Consider the following 12,584-nt stretch of genomic DNA (forward strand, 5'->3'; position numbering starts at 1 on the left):
TAAAAAAAAAATAGAACCTAAAAGCCATGTGGTGATGCCGCCACCCCTCCCCCCCCCCCACACACACCTAGTAGATGGCAAGCCGCTCTCCCGCTCAGTCGAGTAGGACCCTGGGCACACCCTAGGCTTCGGGCCAGCTGCCGCTCTTTTCCAAAATGGCGCTGCCCAGCCTTTGCCCCTATCACGACTACCAGGGATGGCCAGGAGGAGGTGCAGGCTAGTGTGGGTGGGGAGTCCAGGGAGAGGGCCTACCTTCTACTGGGGTGTAGGGGAGGCTTGGATGAGGGGATGACGGATTGTGAAAAAGGAGGGGGTTGGGGTAGGGAGCCATCACGTGCGGATTTTACATTCTTTTTTTTTTTTTGTAATCAAAAGTTTTTATTTTATCCATAACGGCAAACAAATACAAAACAGGGCTAGCACAACATATAGCCCTGGTCATAAACCTAGATACTATAATTTTTGGCATATGTAATACACACTTATTAAAGCCACACAGTTCCTTGAACTTGTCCCATCTTACCCTTAGACCGGCTCTCCCCTCCCTCCCCTCCAGGATACGGCTTTCACGAAGAATCTGAAATTGTAACGGTAGTCGAAAATGTAAGTTATGCATATTCTCAAGGGCCTCTGCGAAGATTAAAACAGAATATAGACGCGATGTGATGAAAAATCCCATCTTAAATGCAGTACAGTCATCGCCAAAGACTTCCCCTTAAGTTGGTTTATCACAAAACTATGTGTTAGACTTTCATTTATTAAAAAATGTTATCTTACATTAATCTCCATGCTAAATACTTCCCCCATATAGACTGGAGTTAGATTTAGATAAATTATGATGTTTAATGGTTGTCAGTTGACTCATTCGATAGACTTGTTCTAAACGATGTACAACTGCCTTGCTATTCGGAGCATTAATTTGCTTCCAGCGAAAGGCAGTTTCACACTGTGCAGCCAGTGCTATCTGCTGAACCATCATCTGTGTTCGTTTACAGAGATTTTCATCTGGAATATTCAAAGGCTTTTACATTCTATTTTTTTTTTTTTTTAACTTTTTTTAAATGGGGCAGTGGGCGGAGGTCTTGCTAGAATCCTAAGGGAGCTTTTTCACTTTGGGGAGGGGGGTGCTTTAGGGTCAGCATGGCCCTTTACATTTTATGCCGGGAGCATCGGGACATGCGTTAAAATCCCAGTGCTCCAGGAGAAAGCTACAGCTCAGGAGTTGTAGCTAATTTTCTGGAAAATATAACCCAAGTTGCGTTTTTTGAGGCAAGCTGCATTCTTTCATTTGCATGAAATTAGGTAATAATGAACTGCTTTGCATGCATTTGCAAAGCTAATGCATGCAAATTAGCTTATTTAAATCTGCACAAATTTTCAGGAAAAATATTGCACGATATAAAAAATGTCACGTAATATTGCCATGATAAATGCTGTTTTTAATTTGTTAAATGCTTATTACAGCTTAGTAAATATACACCTTAGATTACTTAGCCTTTGGGAGTCTGTCCCAGGGGTCCCCATTACTGGGCTTATAACCTAAGGCAGTGATGGCGAACTCCAGGCCTCGAGTGTCACAAACAGGCCAGGTAAGGCAGAACGCTATACTTCGGTATGTAAAAAAATCCAAAATAAAATAATAAAATAAATAAAAATGTGTATGCATGAGATACTTTGCATGCATTGCCTCCATTGTATGCACATTTCTCATGCATATTCATTGGGGATATCCTGAAAACCTGGCCTGTTTGTGGTACTCGTGGACTGGAGTTCGCCATCACTGACCTAAGGTGTATATTTATTAAGATGCACCTGATTGTAACTTGCCTTGAACTTGGACAGGCAAATAATTACATTTTAAAACTTAAATTAAAAACTTCATTGGCCTTTTGAAGAGGGGATCACTCTTGAAAGCTTGCTGCAGATCTATTAACTTGGTCCAGTAAAAAAGATCTCACCTGCAACTTGTCAGCTGACCCTTAATTCCACATACCCAAAGGGACTAACATAGCAATCCTAATTCTTTGCTCAAATTGAAATATGAAATGTTAAGGATTATTCATCCTATATTCATAGAGAGAGGCGGTGGAATCATAGCATCTGGTATGGATAATTTTACCTTCCGCTCAATTCTAATTTTATAGGCCAGATATGACTCTTGTCACGGAGATCGGACGCACTTGGTAGATAAGTGTTTGGAGATGATGTAATTGTGTCATGGGAGGGATGTATAATCAACCATCAGTCCTTCCGGTCATCTTGTGCTACTATTCTAGTAACAGGGGATTTAGTATTTATTGCTGCCTTCGCCTGCTCCCAAGATATATAACTGTGGCTAAATATATATAGCTAGAGTCAAACAATCTGATTATTTTTTTCTCCTTCATACATTTGTAGGACCGTCGAATAGAGGAACTCACAGTATTACTCAGTCAGTATAGGAGGGTAAAGGACTTCATGATGGCCGCTCATGGTAAAGTATTAGATTTTTGGTTCATGTAATTGATACAGTTATGTGCCATACTAATGAATGCACAACAAACAAGACTTTAAACTTGGGCTGTGAAAATCTTGTGTCCCTCAAACCTAAAATTCTTCTCAGGCCAGCTCAGAATAATCAAATGGTTAACGCCATTTTTTCAATTCCTAGCCAACCAATAGTTTGCTAAGCGAAAGTGAACTCTTGCTGGTGTGTAGTGCTCAAATGCCTTCCAATGCCTTCCAAAGGAGAAAATAACCATTCATTATTTAAAGAAAGTTGTTTATTCCATAATTTTGGATGTTTGTATAGGTTTTCAGAATTGCTTTCTGCCTTCTAGCCCCATTAGGTTTATTAGGGAGCATCTCCAGTAATGGGGACCCCTGGGACAGAGTCCATCAAAGAGCTGATATATAGATGGGGTAAATCTCTCAAAATATTTTCTTCCTTAGGATGGGCTCGCCTTCGCTCATGGCGCTAATCATGGGAGTAATTTGTCTGATTAGTTTGTGAGGGGGCAAGGCTGGGGAGGCCAACTCTGCATCAACCTGGAGCATTGGTGGGGGTTACTGTCCGACCCCCCTCTCCCCACAAACTAGACCTATGTGCACTCCACACCTTCAGTAGAACGTTTACATCCAGCCATCTCCCTAGCTGAGTGTTTTATGTACTTTCCAAACACACTCTGGTTTTCATGACTTGTCAAGATTACTAGTATCTTAAATCTTAATCTAACACCACTATTACTACTACTTCTATTCTTCGTGATCATTTCTAATGTGCTATTAAACATATGCAGTGCTGTACAGATACAAGTAAGACACTTTACCTGCACTGTGAAACTTAGTCTAGTCAAATACTCTCCAGATCTCTTGGTTAGCCAAGATTTACTAGTATACGAGAAATGAATCTACATTTCAAATTTCTTATATAGTAATACTCAAAAACTACAAAACTGACCAAGCACGAGGAGGGAAATTTTCAAGGCCAGTTTTGCAGATAAAAAGTGATTAAACCCTGTAAATTGTCCATTTGAAAGTCCCCCCTCCCCCCCCCCCCTCGATTTCGCTACAGGTGTGTGTGTGTGTGTGTGTGTGTGTGTTGCGGAGCCACATGTGATCTTTTGACAGAATTAAGAGGAAACTTTCCCAGGGACCTGTTTTCATTGGGGGAGGAAATTGACATACGCGGGGTAATTTTCAAAGACTTATGCAGGGAACATGCATGTAAAATCAACATGTGCGTATGTAAGCAGACTCTGCACATGGTAAGCAGATTCTTCAGAAGGCTGGGCATGCATGGAGAAAGAGGACATTTTGAGGATGTTCCAGGGCAGGGCTTGGAAGTAAATGCACATTTATGTATTTTATAAACAGAGTAATGCATATAATCAAGCATACGCTCACATTTTCATACTTGTTAATCAAGTCACATATACTGAATTCAGGTGAAAAGGGGAATAAAATAGCACCAGGACAGAATAAACAAAGAGAGAATGAAATGTTAAAAGAAATTAGGGAAGCTAACAAAATCAGCAGCATGGTAATAATGGGTGATTTCAATTACCCCAGTATTAACTGAGGGAATGTTACATCAGGATATTCTAGAGAAGTAAAGTTTCTAGATGAAATAAATGACTGCTTCATGGAGCAGCTGGTACAACAAGAGGGGAAACTATTTTAGACCTAGTACACCACAACTTTAACTAGAGATTTTGTTTATTTCTACTTGATTGCAGCTTCAAAATTTTACTCTCAAAGAGGGTACAAATAAATAAAACTATCATGCATAATAAAAGTTTAAAAAAAACCCAATAATACAATACATCGAGATAAACAGGCCTAGAAATCTGCCACCTTTTCTGAGATGCGCTGTAGACTAATTTTGATTAAACCAACACTGTTTGTTCTAGGGTCTGCTGAAAGGACGGTCTCTGATAACAGCAAAGAAGGATTTGAGGGCAATTCAAGGACGTGGTGTCCCCTCGATAAGCCACCAGTAGAACTGCCCAGACCAGAGGTATATATACATATTTATTTTTTATCAATAAGACTTTAAAGAGAAGAAACGTTTCAGTTAGTAGAAACAGAATTGAAATCTGTAACTCTTACGTTTGACACAGACGCTTTCGAGCAACTCCTCCCCAGCTGTTGCATCACCTCTGCTGCCAGAGAACAAATTACACAGCAGGTAAGAAGGAACACCACCAAAAGCCTTTAAGGATGAGCAAGATGGGTCAAGTTCTTGATTAGGCGACCTCCTCAACTATTAGTTACCAGCAAGAGAATAATGTCGCAATTATTGGTGAGACGCATTTTACAAAACAAATTGCTGTTTTCTTTTCTGTTATCCTCTAATTTACAGTCAAACTCCCCCTCCCTCATGCTACCTTCCCCCCCCCCCCCCCCCGTTCCCAAAGATCTAATGGCCTATGGAAAGACGTATCTAAGAACTGCATAAAATCGTAGACAGTGAAACATTTTCTTTTTCGTTTTACATTGTAGAGATTCTTGCTTAGCATTAGAGTAGCCTGGGCAGGCCAGATTTGTGTCTTTCACCTACTGGGCAAACAAGTTCAGGTGTGTCCGAGAGCTGGTGCATCTCTGCTTAAAAACTTTTTTAAAATATATCAATGTGATACACCACTGTGTCAGCGTTATAAACAACAATGCAAAAAAAATCATAGGTAAAAACCTATCACGCTGATGTTAATAGAATTTTTTTTGAAATGCTAATCCGTTTTTTGTAGTGTGTAACATCAACTTAATACACCTACTTAATGTGGAGTGTATTTCTTTAAAGTAAACTCTATGGTGTGTAATAATAAAATATTAAAAGGAGTTAGAGGAAAGTTTCATACATAAATGTAGGTGTCCCCGCACCACTACTTTGTGGTATATATAATCATAAACTCTCCTCCTCCTCCCGTATAGTTTTTTTGTGTATATAATCAAACAAATTTTTTTTTTTCTTTACTTTTCTTTGTGGTATCATAACCTAGAGACTCTGCGGGGCGAGAGAGGGTGGATAGACTTTCAATGCAAGCAATGCATAAAAACTTTTTTAGCCAGCCTTGTTCGTTGGAGCAAAAAGATGTGTTCCAACAGCAGTCAACAAACAGCAGATGGGATAAGAACTGGGAACATGGTTCACCTTAGGAAAAACACTCTTGGCTGTTTCTTTAATGGTGCCAAAAGTTTTGTATATGTGTTATTAGCTGCCATCAATTTTCTGTGGCATAGAGATTTTCCTATACTGAACCTATGCCCAACATCTTTTGAAAACAAAACTCTATACTGTTTTTTTGTGTATGGGAATGGAAACACATTGTTTCATTAAAAAAACAGATGCTATAATTTTTTTTTCACTTCTGTAAAGAATGTGGATGAGTTATGTTCCTGCAATGTGGAAGGGAGAATTGGGGTTTTTTTTCTTTTTCTTGGATTTTTCTTACTTTGAGTATTGCTCCTATCAGTGGTGGCCATTTTCTGTACAGCAGATGCATATGTGTTATATGTGCTAATTACCTGTGCTTATAATTTTCTAATCCGCAGTGGGAGCATTCCATTTGCTTCAGATAATCAGATTCCTTTTCAAGAAGATTTTCCTGAAATCAAGGACAGGTAATCAAAGAGTGCCTGAAATGATTATCAGTGAGGTCAGCGTAACTCTGCTGGAAGTGAAGTAAAAATGCACTAAGGACTTGGCTTCCACTGCAGATGCCAAAACGCAAACAGAGGGAAAATGGAAACAAGGTGTTATCAATAAGTGAAGCCAGCAGAAAAGCCTATAAAATCTTCCTTTTTATTGTACCAAATAGAAAGCCAAAAGGATAAATGGGTTCCTTTTCTTAAAAGATTCTTTTGTGGTTGGGATAAATTCTTATTTTAAAAAAAAAAATATATATATATATACATACAATATATATACATACACATACACACACAATGTGTATGTGTATGTAAAAAATATATATACATACACATACACATACACACACAAAAGAATCCCCCAAAAACAAATTATTGGAGAAAAAAGAAAAAAAAGCACTTTGGCTTTCAAGCAAACCATATCAAAAATCTAATTTTGTATTTTAACTAAAATCAGTTTATTTATTGCAAATACATTAAAACAATAAATTTTTTCCAATATTTTTTACATAAAACCAATCATATTTGTTAATCCCTTATGATGATATATTGCTTGTTATTCCATACAAACATCTTAACAATTTTCCAAAAACCATATCAACCTTAACCCAACTGTTAATAGCCTTCAACACTATTCTACTCCTAACACACTCATTGCCACATTTCTTCAGTTAGGGGTACAGCATTTATCAATAATAGGACGAATATCCTCCGATAGGGTTTGTAGAAAAAGTTGCCAGATCTTAAGAAATCTACGGAGATAAGAAGGAGGTTTTAGCCTAATGGATTGCGATTCTAAACACAATAATTCTACTAATTTCTTATGTCACATAGCTTCGGTAGGAAGATCCTCATCCAACCACTTTATCAAAAGCGATTTGTTTTCCCACCATGCAGCCTTTGTAAATAAACATATTCCCCTCTTTCCCAAATCCCACAGAATCAGGATCAATACCCAAGACATACATAGCAGCCAGTGTGGAGTGCCACTAATCCCCCATGGACTGACAGCATCCTTAAAATTGTCTGACCATCAGACATTCCCACAAACCATGGACCAGTGTGCCATTCTGATGGCCACATTTTAAACAATTCCCATGGTCTGCTATGCCTGCTCGGAATGCCCTCTGGAGTGAAAAGATCAGTCTGGGCAATATTCTAAACTGTAATTCTCTAAGAACAGCTGTGTAGCGAACAGAAGAAACAAGGTCGGTATATAGAAAACTTTATTCTGACAAGATTTGAGCCCGACTCTGGCCGAGTTTCGCTCTTTTCTGAAGAGCTGCCTCAGGAGGCTATACATGTCAGCCGGGTAGAAATTGGGCGGTTGAATTCCCGTTCTTTCTGTCACTCTATATAATCAAAGCATTTGTATTCGCTTTGGATACTTAGTATTGCAGCTGTGCATGTAATCCGGACCATAAAATCGATCTTGGCTGAGAAATTTTAAAGCATAAGAATCTTTTGAGACTCAGACTTTTATTGACCTTGTCTATGCCGGACGCCATAGAAAGAACTGCACGAAGCATTCACAGATTGTTGCCGCTTGTTAAGTGTTGTATGTGGTGATGGAGTTCAAAGTGGTATGCAACCCAGACAAAGTGTGTTTCTTCTGAGTGCAGACCAAAGAAAATCACTGAAAGGCATCGGAAGAGTATTGCTCAGACTTGAGGGTGAAGGAAGGCATAATAAAACTCATAATTTGCAAATATGCTAAATAATCTTGTGATCGGAATCCCAAGTGGCTAATACAGTAGTCAAAGGAGTGCACTTGGTTTCGTTGTAAATCTACAAAAGGCAATACCAATGCTTTCCGCTGATGATCCAGCCATTGCATTGAGCGGCAAAGGTTGTCCAGGCAGGAAATTTGGGTTGAGATAAGATCGGTCCCAGGGGAGATTCAATCATGTTCTTAGGGCTTTCCAAGCAATACGGACAGCTTGGATCCATATAGAATTGGACAAGTAGGGTGGTAACTGAGAGCTCTGTGAATGAAGAACATACAATAAGGAAAGTGGTGCAACTAATGCGGACTCCAATCCAGTCGCCCACACACCTCAAATTATAGGCAATGTTATAATACCTAAGATTTGGGAAACCACCACCCCCCCATCCCCTCTGGCAACCACCAGGCCCGTCATTGACATCCTAGCCCTCTTACCCCTCCAGATAAATTTAGACCAAATCTTTAAAAAAGCAAATATAGTTTTATGAGTAAAATGAAATGGAACCACCTGCAATACATAAAGAAGCATCATCTTTATGAGCACGATACACCCCATAAAGGAAAGGGGAAAATGCATCCATTTGTCACACTTTCTCTAAAAGTCTCATCAACAGTGGCTGGATATTCAAGTGATACCATAGCTTAGAATTCCTATGAATTTCTAAACCCAAATATTTGTCTATCTTTTGCCCATCACAAGGAAAAGTTTGGCCACCCACTTTGCAAAGTCCCAACTAGATCAAGAGCCTCAGACTTCTCCAGTTTCAATTTTAAGCCAGAGAAACTACCAAAATCATGAAAAACAGTTAAAACCTTCCACTATGGTAGTGGAAGGTAGATAAAAAGAAAGGGGGACAAAGGACAATCGTTGCCTGATCTATAAGTTAAAGGGGGTTGAGAAACAATCATTGACTCATACTCCAGCCTCAGGGTTAGAATACAAAACTGAAATAGCTTCCCAAATGACCCCCTAAAATCCAAAAGAGGAGAGAAGGTGTACTGTAGGTATGACCACGAGACCCTGTCAAATGCTTTTTCGGCATCGAATCCAATTAAGAACTATCACCAGGGGTCCACTATCCCCAGGCGCCGCCAATTCTCTAACAAAGTGAGAACTCTGCACACGTTTAATACTGCCCTCCTCCCATGAAACAAACCCTGCTTGTCCCCGAGAAATAAGGTCTGGTAAAACAAATTTCAAACGGTTGGCAGGGACCTTCGCATACATTTTAATGTCTGTTAAGCAGCGAGATGGGGCAAGAGGAAGTAACCAAGATAGCATCTTTCCTGGGTTTCGGCAAAACTATAATATTGGCACTTTTCATTGAGTCAGGCATCCAACAGGCCTGCACCATGGCGTCAAATAAATGTTTAAGACACAACCCTACATTGCCACTCAGGGTCTTATAGAAATGCGCTGTCAGGCCATCAGGGCCAGGTGATTTCAATGAGGACAATTCCTTAATAGCCTGATGAATTTCTGACACATGGAAAGCTTTGTTCAAGGAATCCAAATGCCCAGAGGTTAGAGTGGGAAACTTAACACTATGTAGGCATGTTTGCATTATATCACAGGAAGCCGTCTCAGCTGTATATAAAGTTTGGTAATATAGCAGAAAGACTTCACTAATAGCTTGGGGGGGATGTACATATTGCTCCCCCTGAGCCTTTTACGTTTGTGATAAAGGAAGAAGTGAATTTGGCAGATTAGCTAGCATCTTACCCGGTTTGTTCCCACAGAGGAATAGCTTGTGTTTTAAATTAGAAATGGAGGAGAGCGCCCTCTGGTGTAATTTATTGTTAAATAATTTATGTGGGGCCCAATAGTATTTCCTAAGGCTTGGGAATTTATTAGAAATTAACTGCTGTTGCAAAGAATATGTAATTTGGGAAAGAGACATAATGTCCCTATCCAATTCCTTCTTTTTCCTAATAGTATAGCTAATAATTTCCCCATGAAGAACCACCATTTATCTGTTGTGTTATAATTTTATTGTACTGTTTTTTAAAACAATTTTATATTTTAAGCTGTAATTTTTACTCATATTATGACAGTAACTTTTAAACAGGCACGCATGCTCACACGTGTGTGTGTGTTTGCTGGCTGATGCCCAGGGACGTGGCCATTTTATAACATATGCACGTATATGCATGTGTGTGTTATAAAATAGACTGCGCGCACGTGTGCGCAATTGTAAGCGAGTGTGCGCCTATGCGCACAAATGCCACGTCTACCATGTAAGTGGGAGGATTTTAATAGTCATGCGCTGACACTGTTTCCAGTTTTACCAGTTTATTCCTAGTTCACCCAGGCAAGGGACAGGTCTTCCAAACCTCTCTAGTTTAATAGCCTCCCTTCTCCCCAACCCTTAAAACCCCGCTGATCTGTTTATTTTTAGTTTATTAATTACACATCTTCCCTAGCAGAAGTAAAGTTAGGTGGCAGGGGACCCCGATGTGCCTATGTGCATAAGTACTGACATGTTAATTTGAAGTTGAAATCTTGGAACGCCCATGCCCCTGTCCAGCCCACACCCTGCCTCTATTTTGGACCGTCTCATTTGTGTGCGCACTTGGGCGGCTTTTAAAATCCTCTCGGCGTAAGCTGGCCCGATGTATTCACGTATCTCCTGGTTTTGGAGTGTGCCGGGCTCTTAAAACTCACTTTTAAGGTTTTATTGTAATTTAACTTATTTTAAGATGTTTTTGGTGTATTTTTTTATTCTTTTGTACATTGCTTTGACTTACATTTGTAAAATATTGCAATTAATAAAGCCAATACATAATAATGATCATTTCCATGTAATGCATAATTACCTTATATTGAAGGATATCATTTTTTCTTTGTTTTTGTATCCTCAGAGCTCATCAGAAAAAGCTTTCAAGTAGTCTAGAGGACTTGCAAGGTGGATCTGTACAAAAGGTTAGAACACAAATAGGATATGGTTCTCAGTAATTAATTGGCAGAACTGAATGAAGACCATTTAATTATTTTCATATTTGTCTGTACCAAAACTTAACCCAACATATTGACTGCATGTGCAGACCTGCTCATCTTATAACTGTCTCTTCCCATGTAACCTAGAAGTTAACAAAATGTCACTACATCTTCATGACATCTTTTGAAAAGGCAAAAACTCAACCTCTGAAATATAAAACCCCAAGGCAACAGGATGTAATATTTTTAGAACTGAATATGCGGAGCGCTGTGTGGGCACCACCAATATCTGTGGCAGCTCCTACCCAGAATGTCATCTAAATGTAGTATGCATTTTCATATCATAGCAACTTAAAACTTGAGGTCCCACAAACTATAGTCATGTTTTTCGCAATATCTGATTAAGATGGTCATTGTAATTGCACCAGCTTCGCTTTGAGAATGGTAACCTCCTCAGCGGATCTGAAATACTGCACTGTATCAATCATACAATGTGATTAGTACAGCTCCTGTTCAATGCTGCAGTATCTGTTCAGGAGATTTATTGTAAATTTTATCGGCCAGTGCTCCTGCAAAACATGAAGTCCGTTTAAGAGCGGAGAGAATATGGAGAAAACAAACTTAATATTTGAATCTAGTGTTGCTGTGAAGTGCGCTTCTCTCCATAAAAAAAAAAATATATATATATATAGCGTTGCCAATTCACAGGTTATGAGGATTGTAGGGGTTTAACTTGTGCGCCCTCTATCGTGGCTTAAGAAGTCAGTTTTCAAAAGTCTGTCACACAGGCAAGTCAGCCAGATATTTAGTGGAACATTTTATCCAGATAAGTGTTTCGCTGGATGTCCGGGTGAAGCTAGGCTTGCTATATCTGGCTAAATATGTTAGACCACCCTCGCCAAACCTCCAACCTTTCTGTACAGGTAACTTTGTTCCCAGTTTTGTGTGGATAAAGTTATCTGGACAAGGGATGTGTTTAAAGGGCCAGATTTATGCAGGTAAAAGTTGAATTTGAAGGGTCCAGTCGTGGGACGGGTGGGTCATCACTTCTATTTTTATTCAGAGCTGTGGTTTGTGTTTGGCGAGGGCAGTATCAGTTATTGCATTCTCTTAAATCAGTCATGTAAGGGAAATAATGATATTGCTCAAACTAAGATCACTATCACAGTCTTGTGTTTTTATCTATATGTTTGCACTAACATTTGTCTGTTTCTTTTTCTCTGTTATATTTTGAAATTATCTTCCATACAACTCCCTAGTGTGTAGCTGAGGCACCTTTAAACCCTGTTGTACAACCAGAGGTATATTAACAACTTAACTCTTAACAACATTTCCCCATTGTAAATGTATTTTGTGTGTAACTAGTTTAGCATTCAGTAGCTCTGGTTAGGTTTATATTTTTGTGTGTCTGTGTGTGTATGCAAAATTTGTCTGTAAAGAATGAATATTTTTCATGATTTTAAAGGTGGGGAAATGGATTGAGAAGAGAATTTCAAACTATGCATCACTATTCTTTCCCCTTTCTTGTTTCTCTCTCAGATAAAGAGAGATGGGTAAACATTTTGTACATGTATGTAACTAAGAATGGGGGTGACGAATCCCTGCTTATTACATCCGAGGGCATCTTGTGATTACCAAACATTGTAGCAACCTTAGCAATATTGCTGGCCTTGCTAGATAGCGTTATTAATCTCATTGGGGTAGATTTCCCCAAAAAACTTTCCACGCGTCCAATAGCAAGTGTAATTTGGTGCAATAATTTTCAGAGAGAGAACCAGTTAACTTTGTTCG

At 39.2% G+C, this 12,584-nt stretch overlaps 1 protein-coding gene across 23 annotated transcripts in view; it reads left to right on the forward strand.

Moving 5' to 3' along the window:
* Positions 1 to 12,584, forward strand: part of PPFIBP2 (PPFIA binding protein 2) — a 161,960-nt gene that overhangs the window by 128,010 nt on the left and 21,366 nt on the right. For 22 of the 23 annotated variants that reach the window (XM_029582270.1, XM_029582290.1, XM_029582276.1 and 19 more), the window contains 6 exons: positions 2,398 to 2,473; positions 4,392 to 4,498; positions 4,602 to 4,669; positions 6,034 to 6,102; positions 10,718 to 10,778; positions 12,053 to 12,094. In XM_029582270.1, the coding sequence (XP_029438130.1) occupies positions 2,398 to 2,473; positions 4,392 to 4,498; positions 4,602 to 4,669; positions 6,034 to 6,102; positions 10,718 to 10,778; positions 12,053 to 12,094 (423 nt within the window). The remainder of the gene's footprint in view (positions 1 to 2,397; positions 2,474 to 4,391; positions 4,499 to 4,601; positions 4,670 to 6,033; positions 6,103 to 10,717; positions 10,779 to 12,052; positions 12,095 to 12,584) is intronic. The other variant, XM_029582278.1, reaches the window with a different exon arrangement.

The sequence above is a fragment of the Rhinatrema bivittatum genome, chromosome 17, assembly GCF_901001135.1.
Source record: "Rhinatrema bivittatum chromosome 17, aRhiBiv1.1, whole genome shotgun sequence".
In the NCBI taxonomy this organism is placed as follows: domain Eukaryota; kingdom Metazoa; phylum Chordata; class Amphibia; order Gymnophiona; family Rhinatrematidae; genus Rhinatrema; species Rhinatrema bivittatum.